At 34.6% G+C, this 22083-nt stretch overlaps 1 protein-coding gene and 1 non-coding gene across 2 annotated transcripts; one reads left to right on the forward strand and one right to left on the reverse strand.

The window, feature by feature from the left end:
- The first annotated feature begins 634 nt into the window (after positions 1–634).
- TRNAR-UCG (transfer RNA arginine (anticodon UCG)) lies at positions 635–708 on the forward strand. The gene has a single exon. It is a non-coding gene; the product is annotated as a tRNA-Arg (tRNA).
- Positions 709–4261: 3553 nt separating this feature from the next.
- LOC132065697 (large ribosomal subunit protein uL29-like) lies at positions 4262–8168 on the reverse strand. The gene is made up of 4 exons (XM_059459205.1): positions 8007–8168; positions 6875–7010; positions 6387–6543; positions 4262–4471 (listed from the first exon to the last, which is right to left on the reverse strand). The coding sequence occupies exons 1-4, from the start codon at positions 8008–8010 to the stop codon at positions 4397–4399; spliced, it is 372 nt and encodes a 123-aa protein (XP_059315188.1). The 5' UTR covers positions 8011–8168; the 3' UTR covers positions 4262–4396.
- Positions 8169–22083: the final 13915 nt, after the last annotated feature.

A 22083-nucleotide genomic window follows, 5' to 3' on the forward strand; every position in this document is an offset into this window, starting at 1 on the left:
TTTTCATTTACAATACATTATTAGGAAATCTTTATGTAACAATTGGGCGTTAATGTATGCTTTCTTTTAAATGGCCATAGGTAATGAGTAATTAATGACTAATCCTTCATTCATTGGAAAATTTCCCAGATCATATACAAATTTCAACAGTGTTAATTTGTTGAATTTTCTTTCTTTAGTAGGCGATAGATTCGTAGAAGGTTCTATATGTAGTACATGTTTTATCATCTCTCTAGTTCTAGAGGGTCTCTCGGAAAATTATTTTTTCTTGTATGAATTAATGTTAATCGAGGCATGCATAACTTTTGTAGTCAATTGTCATTCATTAAATTCATTAATATTACCTAATTCAGGAAAAAACAAAAAAGTAGATACTATCAAAATTTGTGTTGGAAGTTTGGACTAATCTGCCTTTCATCCCCAGGTCACCCGGAGCTGCAGGAATTTCTAAAACCCTAAAACGGAGACATTGATATAACTAGAGGCTCGGGAACCTAGAGCGTAATATACCTACCGTCGAAGATACTTTAGTCACATATTAACTCGAATGAAGCAATCAAGAAAGTCATGGGCCTCGTAGTACGGCACATCTGTACACTAGAAGAATAGTTAGCTTGGGCCTAGGTACATTCAAGACCGCATAGCGCAGTGGATTAGCGCGTTTGACTTCGGATCAAAAGGTCGTGGGTTCGACTCCCACTGTGGTCGCTGCCTTTTCTTGTTTTTTTTTGTTTTGCAATTTTGAGGCGAAATCTGTGTTTGCTTATTACCCAAAGAAAAGAGTCTCATGTTTGATTTTTGTATCTGTTTTCCGTTATTTAAGTTAAATCAAATACATGTTCCCGTATTAAAGCCTAGAAAAGAAAAGCTACTTAATGATTCTTGATTATGTAAATAAGGGTAATTTTGGAAGAATAAGATCAATTTCTTCTTGAAATCCTAAAACAACATTTATTACAAACAAAATGAAAAGTCTAAAACACCATTTATTATAAAACGGAGAGAGTAACATATATGATACTTAAAGGATCCAAAAGAATTCTAGCATAGATAGATGAATTTCTGTTTAAACACTCTTCGTTGTTGCATCATCTATTCCCAGTTTTTATACATACTACCTAATACCAGGGGATTAATCTTAGTTATACTTCCGAATAAGTAAAATAAATGCCATCAGAGATAGGGGTGGCAAATGGGTGAGTTTGGTTGGATTTGGTTTGGTTGAAAATGGTTTGAACAAAAATGGGTTGGGTTTCAAACCGCCCATATTTTATATGGGTAAATATGGGTTGGGTGATAAATGGCTGGGTTGGTTATGGGTTAACCCATATTATACAAGTGTAATATTATTTCAAGTGTATGTTTATAATTTTTTTCTTTTGTCAAGTTAAATTAATTTTTTCATATAAATTTCATGGGTGAGGAGTGGGAGTGGGGTGGGGGTAAAAATTTTTTTTTTCATTTTTTATAATTTTTTTATAAAAGTAAAATATACGAAATTGATTTTTTTTTCAAGGGTAAGAATTTTTTTTTCCATTTTTTATAGAACTTTTATAAAAGAAAAATATTTGAAATTGAGTTTTTTTTTTTTTTTGGGGGGGGGGGGGGGGTCGGAGAGGGGTGGGGCAAGGGTAAAAATTTTTTTTCCATTTTTTATAAAATTTTATAAAAGTAAAATATTTGAAATTGAGGTTTTTTTTTTTTTCGGGGGGGGGGGGGGGGGGGGGGTGGGGGGGTGGAGGGGTCGTGAAGGGGTGGGGTGGGGGGTAAGAAGGAATTTTTTTTTCAAAATGTTTTTTATAAAATTTTATAAAGGTAAAATATATGAAATTGAATTTGGAAATTGGGGGGGGGGCTAATTTTCTAAATATGGGCTCAGTATGGTGGGGGTGGGGGTAGGGATCGGAGTGGGAGGTAAGAAAAAAAATCAAATTTCCTATTTTATAAGCTTTTTATAAAACAACATAAAAATAAAGTATATGAAATTAAAAAAAAAAAACTTTTTCCTCAAGTTATCGTCTGTAGAATGGTGGGTGCGGGTTTTTTTTTTTTTTTTTTTTTAAAGAATGAGATGGGGAACTGAATCGAACCCGTGGTGTTCCTTGGCATTAAAGGGCTTTACTACTAGACCACCGATATTTTTTGTTCATATACTTACATTGATTTAATTTATATTTTCAAAAACCGATGGAGTCCGTTTCCGTCGATTTTTTTATAAAAAAAATAAAAATAAAAAACCGCGTGTTTATTTTAGAAAATAATATATAAAATAATTATATTTTTAGGATAACCGACACAATCCGTTTCTTTCTTAAAAAAAAAAAAAGATTCAAAATTGTTGAAAAAACGACGAATCCGTCTTGCTTTCCGTCGGTTTTACCAGCTTTTTTAGGAGTGTTTGAGTTAAAGAAATTTTGGTGTAGAATTTTTTAGAGATTCGAGAGCGACACTTGCAATATTTTTTTTTTTTTTTTTTTGAACAAGAGGAACTTGAGGAAAAGAAGCGAGAGAGAGAGAAATATGTGTCCGATGAATGGTTTAACGATTAATCTCACGAAGGTTTAACATTTGTGGTAAAATGTATAAAAAATAGATTTTCTAGAATATTTGATAAGTTTTTGGAAATTAAAGGACTAAAACCGGGTCTACATCAGACTTTCCAGATAACATATTTCGGAATGCCAGTCACTTATCAAGAAAAGCACTAATTGCTTGAGATAAACTGTGTTGTCCAAAATCAGCAGGGAGCCTGACTTGGAATATGCTGTATGCAAACTTTTGTGGGATATATATAAGAAGGATAGGATGCGGGTACAATGGGTTCATATCTACTGTGTGAAAACAGGGAACTATGTGGGGTATTCAGCCAAAACAGGCCCCTTGGTTGGTCCAAAAAATCATCAAAAGTCAGAAATACTATGAGGATAGTGGATAGCAAGAAAGTGATGTTAAGAGGATAGACAAGTTTTCTATCAAAATAATATATTTAAAACTTAAGAGAGGAATTTCAGAAGGTGGAATGGAAGAGGCTGGTATAGACGTATAGTGGTATGTAATAATGTAGTTCCTCCTGAATCGACTTTCATATTATATCTCAATCTATGGAAGGTTGCTCCAAAGGAAAGATTTGCAATGTGGGGTTGTATAGAAGATGTGAACTGTGTTTTGTTTAACAGGGATAAAGAGAATGGTGATTATTTATTCTTTAGCTGCTCTTTACTCTTCACAGATCTGGAACAAGGTTTTGCAGTGACAACAGTTTCAAATGGAGGCTCGAGGTTGGCAAGAAGCGGTGAATTGGGCAGTATCACATTACAAAGAAAGGGTTGAGGTGTTTAGGATGGCTTTAGCTGCTAGTCTCTATTATATATGGCAGGAAAGGAATCCGAATCATAGGATGCTTCTCTCTTTTTTTTTTTTTTTTGTCTCCCATCCGGTGTCCCATATCCGCATTGAAGCCCGACTATTTCGGATTCATACTACGTAGGGCCCATTCGGAGGAAGCGCTTCCTGCCAAGGATTTTCTTATACCCAAGGCTTAAACCTGAGACCTCTGGTTAAGGGAGGAGCAACCATATCCACTGCACCACATCCTTTGGTGGTGGATGTTATATTTGTTTTGTTTAGATAGCCAGATGAAGTTCATAGGTCCAGCAGAAACCACTACGTTATTCAGTATGTCCATTTTAGGCTAGTGTTGAATCCAAGACTAGGCTGTTAGATTTGAATTACGATCCTTAGTTTGATGCTACATTTGTTTTGTTTAGATAGCTTGATAAAGTTTAGATGGAGTTCGATACTACTCCCTTACGAAAATAGGTTTCTCATTTTTTTGTCGTTTTAGAAGTTTAAGACATAATTAGTTATCTTTTCTCCATTTTACACTTAGTAAAATTTTATCATTAATGGAGATAACACATAAATAAAATAAACATTTAATTGAGAGAGATTATAACTTAAACATAAATAAGGTTGTCAAATACGCCTCTAAATACAAGGTATTTTTTTTCCATGCTGCGTACAATTGCTCTTGGTCATAAACTTGTGTAGTTACCAAAAAACAGGTACGGAGAAGCGCTCTGAGTTAGCAAGAGTCTTAAACTTTATTGCATGGATAAGGAAACGCAACAACGAAAAAAAAGGGTAGGAAATTTTAATGCCCTATGAAAGTATGAATTGCTATTCATCATAGACAAGTCACAAAGACGGATTTTGTGCAACAAGTGAGCCATCGTTGAGTCGAAAAAGAAGACGAACAAAATAAACAAAGTTCCAACTTCATAATGGCCTCAATAGTAGTAATACAAAATATAATAATGAAAACGGTAAAATATGATCCTCAGCTTTGTTCTGCAAGTGATAACATAACAACACAAGCTATCTAAGTTGGATAAATTTAAACCTTAATGGCATACTTTCTAATTGGAAAGTACATCTCTTTCTTCTTCTCCCTTTCTGTCTTCAAAGATGCCTGCTCATAGAACCACAATTAAGTTATTAACATGAAGTAAACAAGCAAAAGTCTGTACAGTGAAGAAGAGAAAAAAGCACACAAGCCAGGGGACAAAATAGACAACAGTATGCTACTAAAGGTGTTGGAACGAGAGAATATATTTCCGTTAATTCAGAAGAAATGCATTAAAGCCTAAACACGAAGTTCTTCTCCAACATTTGGCAACATCAATATTACGATGCAGAAACTACAAAGAGACTACCGGTAAGTTCTTAATCTAAGACCATAAGTTCAACAAAGTGATCATTATACAGCTATCCAGGTTAATCTTAAGGTGCCAACAAAAAATTAATGATGTGCAGACTTCTTTTCAAACACAACTTTTGCATTGAAATTTCAACCTTGAAGTTCCACTAAAAATATCAATTCTCGCATTCTACTAGAACACAATCCTGTTACAACAATGAAGGCAATGCTCTTTCTGCGTAATTGATGAGTCTAATTCTGATGCAATTTCAATAATATCGTCACAAGACAAAAGAGCAGTCTGCTTTTCTTATACCGGAAATGAAAGAAAATATGAACGAAAGAAAGGGGTGAAATGGCAGGGAAAACTTTGAAGAAAATAATTCTTTAGAGTGGACATACTGATTCAGCCTTCTTTTCCTTCAACTCACCCAATTTAGTATTCAAAGCTTATCGGGTTACATTTATTATTTCCTTCACTCTTTACCTTTTCTTGAGCTCCACCTAAACCAGTTGGTTCCCAGAAATTAGGGTGTACCTTTATTTTCTTCAATCAATCTCTTTCCCTTCCCTTCGCTTCACCCAAGTGGTACCAAAAGCTGACTGTTGAATTTTTTTAATTTCTTTCCTTTCACTTGACCCCTTCGGTACCTTTGTACTGCTACTTTTTCTTCTTCTTTATTGCTATTAGAAAAGGAAAACAAAAAGTCATTGGCGAAGGGTAGAGGGACGGGCCATTATCCACCGAGTTTCGAAAAATGCGCCAAAAGTCACGGCGAAAACTGATGCAGGATTAACAGGTAAGAGAATGAAGATTCATTCCCATTGACGCTGATCCTCAGGTAAGCTCTTCCCAAGTGCTTGATCGATCAGGCATTTTCCCCACCTCTTTTCCCCTCAAAACTCAAGGTAACAAATAGCAGAAATCGTCACAACTTGCTTTTTTCTCTTCGACTTCTCTTTTCCTTTTCTAGCATACAAACTGGGGGACAGTCGCCAACAATTTTATCATGAAAAGTATGAGTAGGAGCATGATATCAACTAGCATCATTGCATTCTCTTAATTCATCATGCCCTAGGGAAAAAAAGGGGTCCCCATCTCTACTAAATATCTCCTCTTCCCCCATCCTATCCCCTAATCCAAACAAGTTGCGGAGTATCACAAAAAAAATGATTCAAGACATATAAACATGAAGGGCGACAAGTTGGAAGGATGGAATGGATGCTATTCACATAATATATAACTACTTATGGATACAAAATATACTTGTTTGCTTCCCCATTTGTGAGATCCATTAGAAAACTCGTGAAACACTGATGTGGAAGAAACGAATCCTTCCTGAAGATGAACATCTCTAATAACACTAAATATTTAGACACATCATAGAGCATTAGTATACAACAACAACAACTATGTCTCAAACAAGTAAGCTATAGAGAATTAGAATTCCATTTTATTTTCATGTTTAAACTGAAATCCTACACACCAATGAACAAAATGGACTTCTATTATCCCTTCATCACTCATTCGAAAGACCAAGGAGTATAACAACATATATTAATTCACCAGAACACACAGCACCCGGGTTACTAAGACAAAGGCCAAAATCAGTAAAAAATCACAACAGAGCAGATAAAATAAAATAAGAAGCATCATACTAATAAAAACGGAAACAGATTGAAATACCTGGTGCTTAGTAAGACGCTTGCGAATAGCTCTGGTCTTCTTGGGACGGAGGTCAAGAGGCAAGTACTTCTTGTTCTTATAGGCCTCTCTCAGAGCTGACTTCTGCTTCTGTGATATCACAGTCAACACTTGTGCTATCGACAACCTCACCACCTTACTGCATCAACCCAACATTTCAATTCAGTAACTTTTAATGTGATTTCTAAGTATATTAATTTCATCTGGAATTTTCTATTTACAAATGGTTTGTACAGACATATTAATACAACAACAATATACCCAGTGTAATCCTCAGCTCGAGGAAAACATTTCAAAATACAAAAAATGAAGGCAGCGACAATAACGAATAAACGTGGTACGGAAAGCAGTGCATAGCATACAGAAAAAGGAACATTAACAATAACGAAATAATGCGATAAACGAAGCACAAGAAACACAGGTAGTAACAGAAAACTAAGAACAAGAAACTAATGGGTTCAAAAAGTTACATCTTAGAGAGCTTGTTAGGGGCCCCACCAGTGACCTTGGCAACACGAAGGAGAGCAAGTTCTGCTTTAAGATCCTTCAATTGAGCTAAAAGCTCAATCTTTGATCTATTCCTCAGCTCATGAACTTTGATTCTTGCTATACAACCAAAAAAAATCAATAAAATAGTTACAACTCAAAATTACAACAACAACATAATCAGTGTAATCCCACGAGTGGGGTTTATGGAGGATAATGTGGGATAGACAGACTGTTTTCGATAGACCCTCAGCTCCAAATTATGATTTTTCATGGAGAAACTTGATTGACATTAATAAAGGTAGCAACTTTTTTTTTTTAAATCAAGAAAAAAGAATTAATAAAGGAAGCAACTTTCTCAAGTCTTGATATGGGTCTAAGGTTCATTCTTTGGTCTGTGTAACTGGGGGTTCTTTAAAGTTAATACTCCCTCCTTTTTCAATTTATGTGAACCTATTTCCTTATTAGTCTGTGCCAAAAAGAATGACCCCTTTCTATATTTAGAAACAATTTACCTTTATGCAATGATTTACCGCCACACAAAATATATGAGACTCATATAACACCACAAGTTTAAATGTCTTCTCTCATTTCTTAATCTCTGTGCTTAGTCAAATCGATTCACGTATATTGAAACGAAGGGAGTATTACGCATACCCTTTTAAGTATATCCTTTGAGAAAGGAAAAATGATTAATCTTTTCATGGAGAAACTTGATTGACAGTATATTCTTTGAGAAAAAAATTTGTGAGTTTTCATGGAGAAAATGGATTGACATTATTTTCAAAAATATACAGCTTTTGAAAATATTTACACCACGTAGCCCGATATAGAAAATTATGCAACAATTATACAATATTAAACAGCTGTATAAATGGGGGGGAAAAGCATTATACATAATGTAGCAACCTTGTAAAGGTGTTTATACACAAATATGGGCTTAATCGAGTGTTTATACACAAAGTATCGGCTACATGGCGTAAATATTTTCAAAAATAGACATGGAGCGTAATTTTCAAGAAAATAAGACCGCAAAATAACAGGATACAAAGCAAATGAAGATGAGAAATAAACATTAAAAGGATTTAAGTTAAAGAAAATTATAGTTTTACATACCCATTGCTTGTCTCTTCTCTCTGTGTGTGTGAAGATTGTGAAGTGAAGGCTTAAAGAAGCTAAACGACTTGATGTTAAACCCTAATGGGCAGCTGATAGGAGAATAGAAGCATGACAGTTTCTTGCACGTGCAAACAAGTATATGGGCTTGTAAACTTTTTTGCGGTCCATTATGGTAAATTTGTTGGGCTTTTCATTTTGGGGAACGGGTTATTTGCACAAATAGGATCTGAGGTATTACCGTTTAAATATCGGGCAAAAAATATATATGTACATAGTAAGAGGATATATTTACAGAACATGATGATAGTTTTAGATTTACAAACAAACGATATATTACAATAGATTTTTACATATATTTTTCTTTTTTTATTTTTTCAGAATTATATATATTTTTTATAAAAAAAATATTTTTTTTAAAAAATATTTTTTATTTTTAAAAAATTAAATATATTTTTTTAAATATTAATTTTTTTTTTTTTTGCTCAATGGCTTAAAAAATTACCTCATATTTCGTGTTTATCCACTTTTAATATAATCTCTCATATACAAAATTTTGAGAATAATAGATATTGTATGAAAATTGTTACAATGATTTTCTCCAACTTTTTGCTTTTATTTCATCCATTTATCTACTTCCAATTGAATGAAATTAAGAGATATACACATTTTCCTGCATAAAATTTTAAGCATAATGTTTAAGCCTTGATCAAGACATTTTCATACTCTTCATAAAAGTCTTTTTAATTGGTAATTTTTATACACAAAATTCATTATTTTAAGTCTTGAATGTTGTAAAACATATATTTATAATTTTTGTATGCTAACATATATATAAAATGTGATAAATTCGTTCAAATTTCAATTTTATATATGAAATATGTATAATAAATTGTATATGTATTTTGATTTTGATAATACACATTTCATACATAAGTTTAAAAAAAAAAAAATTAATTTTTTAAAAAATAAAATATAAATTTAAAAAAAATATTTTTTTTAAAAAATTGATTCAAAAAAATTTTTAAAAATAAAAAATAATTTAAAAATAATTTTTTTTTTTTTTTAAATATAAAAGCATGTTTTTGTATAGGATTTGTAATGTTATGTTTTGTAAATATAAAACTATCGACACGTTTAGCCAAATATTTCTCCTTAAGATGTATATATATCAAATATATGTACATAGTAAGAGGATATATTTGACCAAATCCATATATCAATTTTGAGAAAAAATTTGAGGCCACATTAAATAATAAGGAAACCGCCTTGAAGATTAGACACTTATCCATGTATAATAGATATTGTTTCAAGTTAATTAAAAATTAATATTTAATTATAAATGAAATTTTAACTATAAAAAATTATTTTTGTTTTTTATGTTCTAGGCATATATTTAGTAATTTTTCTTATAATTTTGAATTAATTTTATATATGAAATATGTATAAAAATTGTATATGTATTTTGATTTTGATAAAGGACATATACATGGTATAAAATCTAATCAAAGTATGTATAAATTTTGAGAAAATATGTATGATAAATTTGTAATTGATTCAAACCAAGATCGTACAAGAGTTCATCACTCGACAAAGTTCATAGCAACATAGCATACCATAAAAATAAATATGTATAAATTTTTGTATGCAATATGTATAACTGTATAAATTCGTTATAATTTTTATGTATGAAATATGTATAAAAGTTGTATGTATATTTTGATTATGATAAAGTACATATAAATTGTATAAAATCTTATCAAAGTATGCATAGATTATGAGAAAGTATATATGTATTATAAGTTTCCTGATTGATACAAACCAGATTTCATACACATATCAGTTTTCAATATTTTTAAGACCAATTCATATCAAATTTATTCGCATTTCATACACACTGTGCCGCATATATCTAAAAAATGATATTTAGCAGATTCCATACACATATCATACATATATTTGTTGTCAATATTTTTGAAAACTACAGTTTATAAATTATACAAATTTCAAACACGCAATGATCACATATATCTTAAAACAATAAAAACCAATATTTATATACATACACAGGTCAGTAATAAAAAATACTTTGTAATATTGGTTTGGAAATTTATACTAGGAGATAAGATGAATTTTAGGTCTGGAAATGGTGTCTACCATAGAGGAAGAGAGAGAGAGAGAGAGAGAAATCTTTTTAAAAAGAAGAAGAAGTTGATTGGTAACTATCCTAAAATTAAGCCCACATTTAAAATCAGATTCTCTTCCTTAAAAAAAGCCCAAAATCGTGGGTATCCCATTAAGCCCAAATCATATATACTTTGTAATTTAGTTGGTATGTTTTGTAAATAAGAAAAAATATCCTTATGCTTTGTAATATAGAGTCTTAAGTAGTATTATTAGGTCATTTTCCCTTAAATATTGGCCTCGTTAAGTAAACGGTGCAATAATAACCATTTTTCCAGAATCTGGAGCAAAATTCTAACAGGTTGCCAGATTTTTAAATTTAATTCTAACAGGTTTTCTTGTCCCTCTAGGACTCTAGTTCTTGCCTTGTGCAGGTACTATATAACTAGACGTGTGTATCATATGTGGATCATCTATAATAAGAAATCCCAATTCTCTTCAATCCTTTCAAGGGGCTCTGATGGACTTAATCGACTTCTTAAACTTAGAATAGGAATCGCTAATGTCTTTTTCTTGTTCATATTTCTTGCATCCTTGGTTCTTTCAATAAAATTACTTTACTTATTGAAAAACTCAAATACTAATTAAACATTAAGAAAGAGTTCACAATATGTACCACGCAAAATCTTCTACTCTCACAGTTATTTCTCCAGCTCTTAATTTGACTGCTGCAACGAACATTGAATCTATGTCGCTGCTACTCTAAGAATATCTAGTTGTGAGTGAACTGCTTATGGAGAATATTTTTTGTTACATAGAAGCAGTTTATACCGATAATATAAAATAAAAAGGTTTTAATAAAGAGACATTGTCTCAAATAATGATATGAATTAATTTTTTTTGACGGCAAGTCGTGTTTACAGTTGCAACACAGTCATGACGTTTATTGCAAGATGTTCTTCAACAACTTCAATTTGGAAAAAAAAAAAAAAAGTGTAAAAAAATTGTGTTCATTAGGGGTTGAAAAAAAAATTATCTGTTACATCTTATGATCACACAACTTTCAATTCAAGGAGAATCTCACATTCATCGCAATTTAGGTTCATAACTTAAGGATCATCATCTCTGAGCAACTCTCCTTAGATGTATGCAAATTTATCCCATGTAACGCACGTGCAATCAGATTTCAACACTCCGTAATTACTATTAATATGCTAATTTGAGATATTCAGTTCTAATTACTTACACATTATTGAAGATCCCTTCATTTGACGTCGTTGACGGGAAGCATATTAAAATGATACATTGAGTTGAAAAACTTTATTTTAGTTGAACATCCTAAATTATAAGTGCAAATTCGTATCTAAAATTGCTTAAAGTATAAGTGTTTGGTCTTGAAAAAAATACTAAGATGTAATTTTAGCGACACAATTTTTTTTCAAAAAGTTAAGACAAGTTTTTCCATGTGCACTTAATAATCAACTTAACTTGTGTTGATATGAATCAAATTTGTGGATATAAACATGTTTATCAACTTAACTTGCACTTGCACTAATAAATACTCTTATAACATATTTCTTCCAAGTCAATAGAGAAAATCAAACAAAAAAAAAGATAGATCAATCATCATCAGAGAAATAACAAAATCTGCAAGCTTGATAGACCCATTAAAAATATTCAAGCCCTAAATCTGACCACTAATAGAAATCTCAAAGGTAGCACGAGAAGGATAAATCACATGCCAGTAAAATAATGTAAAAGAGTATGAATCGAAGAATTCTCAGACTTAAAAGACTAGCTTGAATAGATATCATATAAGAAAAAAGAGGGAGAGACAGGACTTACTTTAACAGTCAAAGTCTTTGCATAGTCCAATATGGATCGTGCATTTACAACACATGTAGAATACTTTAGCAGGATTGAGTTAATGAATTCAAATCCAGGAGCAGCTCGATAAAATATGTGGCCTAAAGTCAAAATTTGAAAAGAGGCATTAACTCTATTTAATAATTTTATATATTTTTTATTTGATGTTTATTTTCATAGTAGGTTCTTAAAATACATGGTAGTTAACTATATTTTGAATATCAATTTTCTTTTCTTAGTTGACATTATAGCCAATTCTATATTCTTTCAAAGATATTAATAGGTATATATAAATATTGTACGTCAAATAACATATGCAAATGTTTAGATCCTAGGTAAGTTATGATTGTTAACTCGATGTGGCTCTATTTTTTCTTTTATTAGTCCAGGTGTATTTACTACCAGTGAAACCTAGATCTATCATATCAATTGTATTCAAGCAGTTTAAAAAAGCACTGGTTCTTTTATTATTAATAGGATTTCCTCCGTACTTTTCAGATGCAGATGTGACTTCATTAAAATCCCCACATAGCAGCCAAGGTTTATTATTTTGGCTACCCAAACTCTCCAAGTTATTCCATAAGGTCTGTCTATTTGTAAACAGAGTACTTGCATAAATCAAAGACAACATCCAAGGCTTGGCGGAGGGGCTTACCTGAATGTTAACGTGAATCTCCTGGCTAGTGATGGCTATGGGATCAACGTTGAGTTCTTCGTTGCGCCACATGAACACGACTCACCCGAGTACCCATTTGCTAGTATCTCAAAGTAATATGTGAAATTTAGTAGTTCCATTAGAGAATGGTGGTTAGCCATACGAGTTTCAGTCAGATAAATAACTATAGGGTTATTCCATCCAACGATTGCTTTGAAGTTGCTTTGGAATTCTGGGTTATTGCAACCCCTATAGTTCCATAGAAAAACTTTCATTTCTGGTTTCTTGTAAGTAAGCGAGCTCCCTCCTTGTGCTAGGGACATCTCCAGGTGTGCTAATAACTGATATGATAGCCCGTTCATCATTAGTATGTCCTCCTCGGTTAGTGTCGGGATCAACAGCACAACATATTTGTGAAGTATTGTCATTGGGTATGTGCGGATATTCATTGCTATCCTCAGGGTTTCCAATGGAATCGAGATGAGGTATTTTCTTGCCTCGTTTTCGTGAAGGGTTAGTGACAGTGAATTCTTGAGTGTTATTGTCTGTACTGTCTGATCTAGAGTGTTTTGAACCTGCTGCGCGAAGTTGACTGGGTGGTAGAAATCCTCCTCCTCTGCCATGTCCCCTTGGTGTATTTCTTGAGCTTCCAGAGTTGGTACTACTTGATTCTCTTCGTGCCCATAAAGGTCATCCGGTATGGGTGGTAGTAGTTCCACATTCCCCTGATGCTCCAGGTGTTCGTCTCCAGATGAAGTTGATGAGTTCTGCCGTGGGTGTGAGGACTGGGGGTCCTCTTCCTCTATGTCTGCAGTTACTGTCGTCTGGATACCATGTTCCTGTATTTGTGAAGTTGCATTAAAGAGACTCAGCTGTAGATGATTTCCAACGGCCCAATCTTTTTGACTTTGAGGGTCTGGAGGGTTGTTTGAGTTTGGATATGGGAGTAGAGCCCTTAATTTATCATGTGGGTGAGGAGTTGAGTGTTTTCCAGCATCATTAGTGCATGTTGTCGAAGTAGTTCGAGGTTCCAAGTGGGGGGTGGAACTTCAGTCGTTGTTGTTTGGCTGAGTGCAAAGTAGGAAGCGTTTTGGTAGTCTGCATATGCATGAGGGTTGTCACACCCCGACTTTTGATAGGGCATGATGGGCACCCGACCCTTACTTAGGGCCGAGCGAACCCGTTGATTCTCGTGATACTCATAATCTTACTGGACTCTTAAATCATGAAATGAGTGCATAATGTTAGCTTTTCAAAAAAAACATGCTTTTCGTCTTTCTCAAATCAAAAATCTGTAATCATATGAAATTTGTAACATAATGCATAATGATACATCCGGCTTCTGAACGGCTTACAAAGGCCACATGTTATATGCGTGACTGCGTAACGCAAGTCTCTAACACTAAGATACCATAACATAGATACTCGACTCGGCAACACTCGGAAGGAAATGGAGCTCGCCAATCTGAAACTGGAACATCATCTTCTATCTAGTTATCCTCTACTCATCTTTTGTGTGGCATGAAATGCGACATCCACAAGAAGGGACGTCGTGCGAATAATGTGCGAGTATGTAAGGCATGGATAACAACATAATATAAATATGGAAGGTAACATGGAATAAGAGAGATAACATTACATACTTGGATGCCTCATAAGGCGGATGTCATGCATGCTTAGCCTTTAAAAAAACATTTTATACATATACATAGTACCATGCCCGGCCATTAAGGCTCGGTGTCATATATATAGTATCATGCCCGGCCATTAAGGCTCGGTGTCATATATATAGTATCATGCCCGGCCATTAAGGCTCGGTGTTATCATCATTAGCCCGCGTACGGGCCTCCCGACGTCAGGGGCAATATCATAACATGCCCCGCACGGTGGTGTGCACATCTACGTGCCATGCCCGGCCGACTATAGCGCGGCGCGGTGTGGGAAAATACATACATATATATAAAGCATGCATGGGAGCCCAAATAAAAGCTACGACTCTACGGAGTGACGTAAGGTCGGTAACCTCCGATTTATATTATGGAGCAATCATCATCGCTATATCTCATGAAGGAACAATTATTATAAGGCGACATCAACAACAATGAATAAATCGAGAAAATCATGAAATAATCTCAATAATCTCATAATAGTATTAACATCATTAAACTTTGGAATTTTCTAGAATTAAAATCATCATCATCATAATCATCATAGAAACATTCTCTATCTTTAACATCGTCATTCATATTGTAAAAACATGTCCGTTGTTGTTGTCATAAAAGCTTATAGAATCATAAATCTTTGATTCGGAAAATAGGGACATTTTGGAAAATATTTATGGATTATCGAAAAGTCATGCCTTTGAATCATAAACTCTATGAATCATGAATTTTCCAGCTTTTGGGAATAAGAATATTCTTGGAAAAAAATTTATGGATTCACATAAAGGGATCATGGGACATTTGGAAAACACACCTATTAGGATTCATAAGAAGAGATTATGCCTTTAAAAGAAAGAGACTAGCCTTAACATACACCGATTTCAACCTCCGATTATCCACACTTATTCATACGGGTCGGTAGTCTATATTTAAGAGGATTCACCGCTATCGTTAGACTCATCATAAATACTTGTCACACCGATCTGATGAGGTAACGATGGAACCCGACCCTTACTTGAAGTCGAGCGAACCCACGCTCTCGTTATACTCGTAGTCTCATTGGGCCCTTAGTCATGGAATGAAATGCGTGATGAAAGTTTTTGAGAAAAACATTCTTTCGTCTTTATCAAATCAAGTAAGATGCGTGATTATATGAAATGCAGCAAGTAATGCATGATAATACATCGGCTTACGAGCCGCTTGCAAAATCGACATACTATATACGTGACTCGTCCGCAAAGTCTCTAACATAAATCATTATACCATGACATGGATACTGCGACTCGGCAACACTCCGAAAGAAATGGAGCTCGCCAATCCAACCGGAACATCTTCTAGCCATATCCTCTACTCATCTCGTATACACACACACGTGGCATGAAACGCGGCGTCCACAAGCAAAGGACGTCGGTACGAATAATGTGCGAGTATGTAAGGCATGAATAATAACATAATATAGATATGAAAAGTAACAATGAGTAAGAGAGATAACTTTGAACATCTGGATGCCTCATAAGGCGGATGTCATGCATGCTTAGCCTTTTTAAAAAAACATTTCATACATATACATAGTAACATGCCCGGCCATAAAGGCTCGGTGTGAAAGTAACATGCCCGGCCATGAAGGCTCGGTGTGATATATAAGTAGTATCATGCCCGGCCATTTAAGGCTCGGTGTTATCATCATTAGCTTGCGTCCAGGCCTCCCGCGTCCGGGGCAATATCATAACATGCCCACTGCAGTGGTGTGCACATCTACGTGCCTGCCCGGCCGACTATAGCGCGGCGCGGTGTGAGAAAATACATACATATATATATAAAGCATGCATAAGAGCCCAATCAAAACCCACAACTGTATCGGAGTGACGTAAGGTCGGTAACCTCCGATTATATTATGGAATAATTATCGTCGCTTTGTCTCACCTTGAAGGAACAATTGATTTAAGGTGAGACTATCAATGGAGAAAAGAACTGAGAAAACATAGAATAAGACCACAAATCTCATAGGGCATCAAGTCATGCACTTTTGGAATCTTAAAAGAAATAGTCATCATCCATGAACAAAATTGAGACATCAAGAAATAGTTCAACGTTCTCATATCGTCATCGAAAACATAAACTTGAAACCTTTAAACATGAAATCATTCTCATCATTTTCATCATAATAACATTCTCATTTTTGACATCATCATTGTTATTGAAGAACATTCCCATCGTGGCCATCATAAGGGCTCACATAGTCACGACCTTTGGTTTGGAAGATACGAATATTTTGGAAAACATTTATGGATTATCGGAAGGAAATCATGCCTCGGAATCTTAGACTTCTTAACTTTTGATAACAAGGAAAAATATGGAAACATTTATGGAAATCATAACCTAGAGATCATGCCTTTGAAAGAAAGGGGAGAGCCTTAACATACCTGGAAAATAATTCTCGACTTCCAACTTACTTCCTGTCTTGCAACTCTCTTAAGAATTATTCGCAGCCTCGTAATCTACATATGTAACCATTCATACTATTATTAGAATCATCATCATACGCTCGTCTCGAAACTTTAATTAAAATCCTTTTAGATTCTGTCGAAATTCGGGCAGCATTTCCCCTGTTTATATGCCTAGCCCGAAATTCCAATTCAACAACCAACAACATCAACAACAAAACCAATAGCAATAACATCATTTCCAACACCAACATATGCCATAAAACAGCCCACACACGTTGTTTCTAAATTTCTCCAACTAACCAACTTGGGATACGACTAATTAATAACTTTATTTCCGTAAAGAAGTCGAAATTAATACTAACAACATCAATAACAACATCCCCAACATCCTACAAGATAATATATATAGATTTTATCCAAAATTCTCTTCAAGCCTCAATCCATAATTCAACAACATCAACACAACAAACTATAACTCTATTCTTGCAATTATTCCTTAATCAAACTTGATAGAGAAAGAAATTCAATGATTCATACCTTGTATTTACTAAAGTGGCAAGATATTCTATATCCACTTATTTCCAAACTCACTTCAACACAAAACAAATTTATAATCGCGTCTACACGTTGCCCGGACCTCGATTAGTATTCAGTAGCTTGAAATTTGCTCAAATTCCTCAATTTTATGTGGGATTTAAGACCCCTTTGTGTGCAGAATTTTCTGGAAATTTTGGACCATTTTTATGATGAAAAATTGGGGGTTTTGACCCTTTTTATAATAAGTTGGGTCGGTTTCACTGTAGCTACAGTACGCAGCGGTACTGTAGCAGCCCTTGTTGGCATTGTTTGCTGTTTCTGCGCAGCAGTTCAGTTTGTAACGTCTATAATTCTCTACTCCGATGTCCTATCGATGAGCGGTTTGTTGCATTACAAACTAGACTCGACGAACTTCATTTTAGGCTTTTGAAACACCTTAAAACTCCATATATACTATAAGATACGCGCCTCCAAAGTTGACTAAAAATCCATCCAAAGATTTCCCAAATTTTCGTCGATCTTATTTTCTTCAATTTGATTCGATCTCGAAATATTCCGAGACTCTCCATATATGATATTTGTCATTCATTATACTAATAATGGTCATGTTCTCGTGTTTCAAAATAGTCTTTCCCGACTATGACTTACGAGATTGTAATTCGTCCTTTTTCTTCGTTGTTACATATTTCTCATGGCTTGTACCTTCCCAAACGTCATGGGACGTCTCCGACACTCCATTACTATGGCGATGTACATGTCATGATCATGCTCTGAAAATACGGGGTGTAACATCCTCCCCCCCTTTAAAAACATTCGTCCTCGAATGTTGAGGCGGAGTTCGCTCCGAAATGGATGTCAATGTTTTACCCGTATTTGTCAGTGTTTACTTACTTGCGGTCTTACTTGCTCGTTAAAATTGAACTTACCCGAATTATGTAATCTATTCTTCTTCTTTTGTGGCCAAAATTTATGCCCATACTCAACGTCGTCCCTTTTTCTTATTATTTGTCTGTCTACTAACTCTCCAAGCTTTATCGCTTTCATTGTCTCCTTAGCCTTCGTTGTTCATCCTTGTACGCCCTTTCATGCCGTGCTTACCACATACTTTTATCAAATTTTTGATGTCGTCTCCCTTTTTATTTAGAAATTCTTGTTCTCTTCAATCCTCCGTATTTTTCTTACGTTCCACAAGTATCCCAAGCCTTTATCTCCTTGGAGTTGACTTATTCTTATTCTTACTTTCTTAAAAAAAATAACTTCAAAGCGGATCACAGTTAGCACCCTTTGCTTTCTATAGCAGTTGAATGAATCTTTGCGGTACTTTATTTTTCAACTGATTTAACACCGACATGTCTCGCTTAATTTCTCCTTCCGTCAATTGGACTTCTGGCCCTTGGCTCACTAATGGAAATTCTTGTGCTTATATCAAAATATCTCGAATCTCTCCTTTAATGATTCACTTCCTTCAATTTACTCTTAAAGTTTCGATCCTTAGTTCAGCTAATCAATTTAGGGGTGAATTCCTAGTTTCGTCGAAGAATAACCAAGATTCTTAGTCCTGCAGCGTATTCAGATTCTGTCATTCTTCCTTTTGTCTGTAACCTTCATTTGTCCCTTTTTCCAATAAGAGCCATTATATTGCCTGCTCCACGAGGTTTCATTGTCACCTGATGGATCTAATCAAACGCAATATCCTTTGATCATTTCCTTTGGATTTCTCCTTTTACTTTTAACCTTTGCCGACTATCGCTTAATAAGTCTTTCCCATAGTTTGAGGAAATTGTCTGTCATTTCGATTTATCAATCAAGCGAACCTCTTAATTCCTTAAATGTCCATCTCCTTTAGTTATCCTTGAATCCTTTTCTTGTGATCTTGTCGTCACCCACTTCCACGACTTCACCTTCCGTTGGCTTAGTTCCTTTATTTCGCAGCCCTTTATTTGTCTACTAATTGGCCACTTCCTTATTTAGCTGCAGCACTTTTCCTTGCTTGCTTCTCTAATGCTACTTCCGATTAGGCTTTATTAATTGATCTTACCTCATATCATCTCATCTCCTTTTTAATGCTTTTGTCAAACTCCTTGATTCCTTACAATGTCATCATAGTTCCACCTATGGTAGCGCCCAATGGCTTGCAATAGCATTTCCTTGTCAATGTTTTATTATTCTCATTAATTACTTTACTTCGGATTACTCATCCAATGCGTCAAAAATACAGTAGCTAAGGGATTTATATTCAAATGAGACTCAATTCAACCCATATAACAGTCCTCAGCTACTTCTTATACACTTGTATACAATATTTTCTTGTCATCGTTCTTATCCTGTATCACAAGATTACACTCACAACATACTAATCTGCTATTCAAAATATTTTCAATTACTTATCTGAGTCTTTCCTCCAATCTCTTCTCTTCTAATCTGAATATAATTACCAATAACTCATAAGCCGGAGACTAAAATAGAGTCTTGCTTAATCATCACTTCCTTTCAATACAAGTGTGCTTCCCTCTTTGAGTCCTTGGCTTTCCTACACCAAATGGCTAATTTAAACTTAACTAGCTTCCATTACTCTTCAAATATTTATTATCGTCTCCACACCATTTTACTAGCCATTCCATCGGGACGATCATTTATATGGTCTTGTAACATATACTCTCAATTCAATATAAACGGTGACTTACGATTTTTCGACACATGAGATATTTTCAAATCTCGTGTAGTACTGTTGTCGTGCTATCCATAAGCATTCTTGTCTTTCTTTCTTTTGACGATCATTGAGATTCTTATAAGTATTTCTCCTTTAAATCTCTCATCTCTTCCAACGCCGCGATTTTTCTTTAGTAATCCCGTCTGTCCTGATACTTATCCTTGATCACTTGTAGGCATTTTCACTTCCTTCATTACCTTTTCGGGGTACTTCTGTTGCATATTTACTTGTAACAAAATTTCTCTGGTATGAGCGATTCGAATCATAGCCCGGGACACCACGTATTATATTTGACAAAACTTATTTCTTTCGATTTACTCAACCTCCATTATCTTGTCATGCCTTCTCTCCCCTGTCTGTTTCATAATATACGTGAATTTAGTCCAATTTCACCTTTCCTTTTGCACATCCTTGCTATATTAGTTCCTTTCGAATTTTGACTCCTTCAAGCTGGTACCTTTCTTTCTTCCGTACTTAGAATTATTCTAATTCGGCTAAGAAAGTTCACATATATCAATAACATTCGAGTATTGACCGCCTTTGGTAGTCAATTGGCCGAGCCTAGCGATCCTTCAACTCTTCTAGTCCATATAATGCCAGAGTTACCGTCATCGTATGGTTTGACTTATTTCTCTTTTGCTAATTAAATTCTTGTATCAAGTCATCCATATATATTGTTCATAACTCGAACCACTTCCTTCCTTCATGTTTAATAGTCCCTTATGTTAATGAATCCATGGTAACATTAAAATTCGTTAGGCTCCTTCAGCCGTAGGATAGTGTAATACATCCATTATATATATATATATATTATATATATATATATATATATATATATATATATATATATATATATATATAAAGCACAACACGACCGCTTTCCGCTTTCCGCGATGCGGAAGAAAAGCAAACATTTTCCGAGAGTTTCCGCTTTTCTTCCGCGATGCGGACGAAAAGCGCAATTCCCCGAAGCTTCGCGATGCGGACGGAAAGCGCAACTCCCGAAGCTTCCCGCGCTGTTTTCTTCCACGGCGATGTTCGAGGCCGATTTTGAATGAGAAATTATGGATCCGATTCTTGGACTTTCGAGTAACACAAGATCATAACCTCTAAATTACTTATGGAATTCGTATCGAATCCAAAGGAATATTGGATGATGATAAAATAGTATTTCAAGAATCAATCAAATGAACAAGGTTTTTAAGATTTGAAATACGAAGCATGAGAATAGAGTGGATTTGTCTTTAAACGCTCATGTTCATGTTCTAGCCGGGTTCGCCAAAGAAGGGAGGGAACGAACACCTCACATACCCTTCAACCAAGTTTTTCCTTCGCCCGAGCCTACATGTATCGAGGAATATATCATTAATCATACCTTCATCGCATCTTCATCAACTCATAAGTACTCGTTGGCATCCTTTTCTTTCTTCCTTCGTTCATTTCTTATTCCCCTTTACGATAGCATAGCTTGCTCGTATGTATGTTTATCTCTCGTATATTCATCTTGTTTCCTTTATAATCGTATCTCTATCCCAAGTCCACCGTCGTAAGCCATCTTCTACCTTTGGCCAACCTTACTAATTTATTAAACTTCCTCTCATAGTCACCAATCACATAATTTCCTTTAATCATATATCATATCCGATGGAACTTCTCGTATTCGTTAACTTCCTTCCCATATCAATATCTCTTTGTGATCACTTACTAACCAATCTAATCTATAAATCATAATACTGTAATCGAGTTTCTGATGTCAATCTTTCTTTATGTCTCCAATAGGTCCCAATCTTTCAACACCTCGGATGTAGCTCATCCCGCATTCTTAACTACTAATCACCTTTCCCCTTTACTCTTTCTCTATGGACACGCACGCAATTCAATTTGCAAAAATTTTGGCAGAGTTTCCTCTGTAATTCTTACTACTTCATTCCTGCACACAGCCCAAAAACGCATCCATTGCTCTACAGAGCAATCACCAATACCATAATATCTCGCTCAAGTTCTTATATCAACATCTATCCATGTTAATGAAACAGGAAACATACCTTTCAATTGAATGACTTCAATTCGAAGCAAT

This window comes from Lycium ferocissimum, chromosome 7 (genome assembly GCF_029784015.1).
Source record: "Lycium ferocissimum isolate CSIRO_LF1 chromosome 7, AGI_CSIRO_Lferr_CH_V1, whole genome shotgun sequence".
NCBI lineage: Eukaryota > Viridiplantae > Streptophyta > Magnoliopsida > Solanales > Solanaceae > Lycium > Lycium ferocissimum.

Excerpts from the sequence above, each read along its gene's own strand:
- LOC132065697 (XM_059459205.1), bottom strand. Across the intron at positions 6,544-6,874 it reads CCTAACAAGCTCTCTAAGAT|TAAGGTGGTGAGGTTGTCGA; the intron begins GTAACTTTTTGA and ends GGGTTGATGCAG. Across the intron at positions 4,472-6,386 it reads AGCGTCTTACTAAGCACCAG|GCATCTTTGAAGACAGAAAG; the intron begins GTATTTCAATCT and ends TTCTATGAGCAG.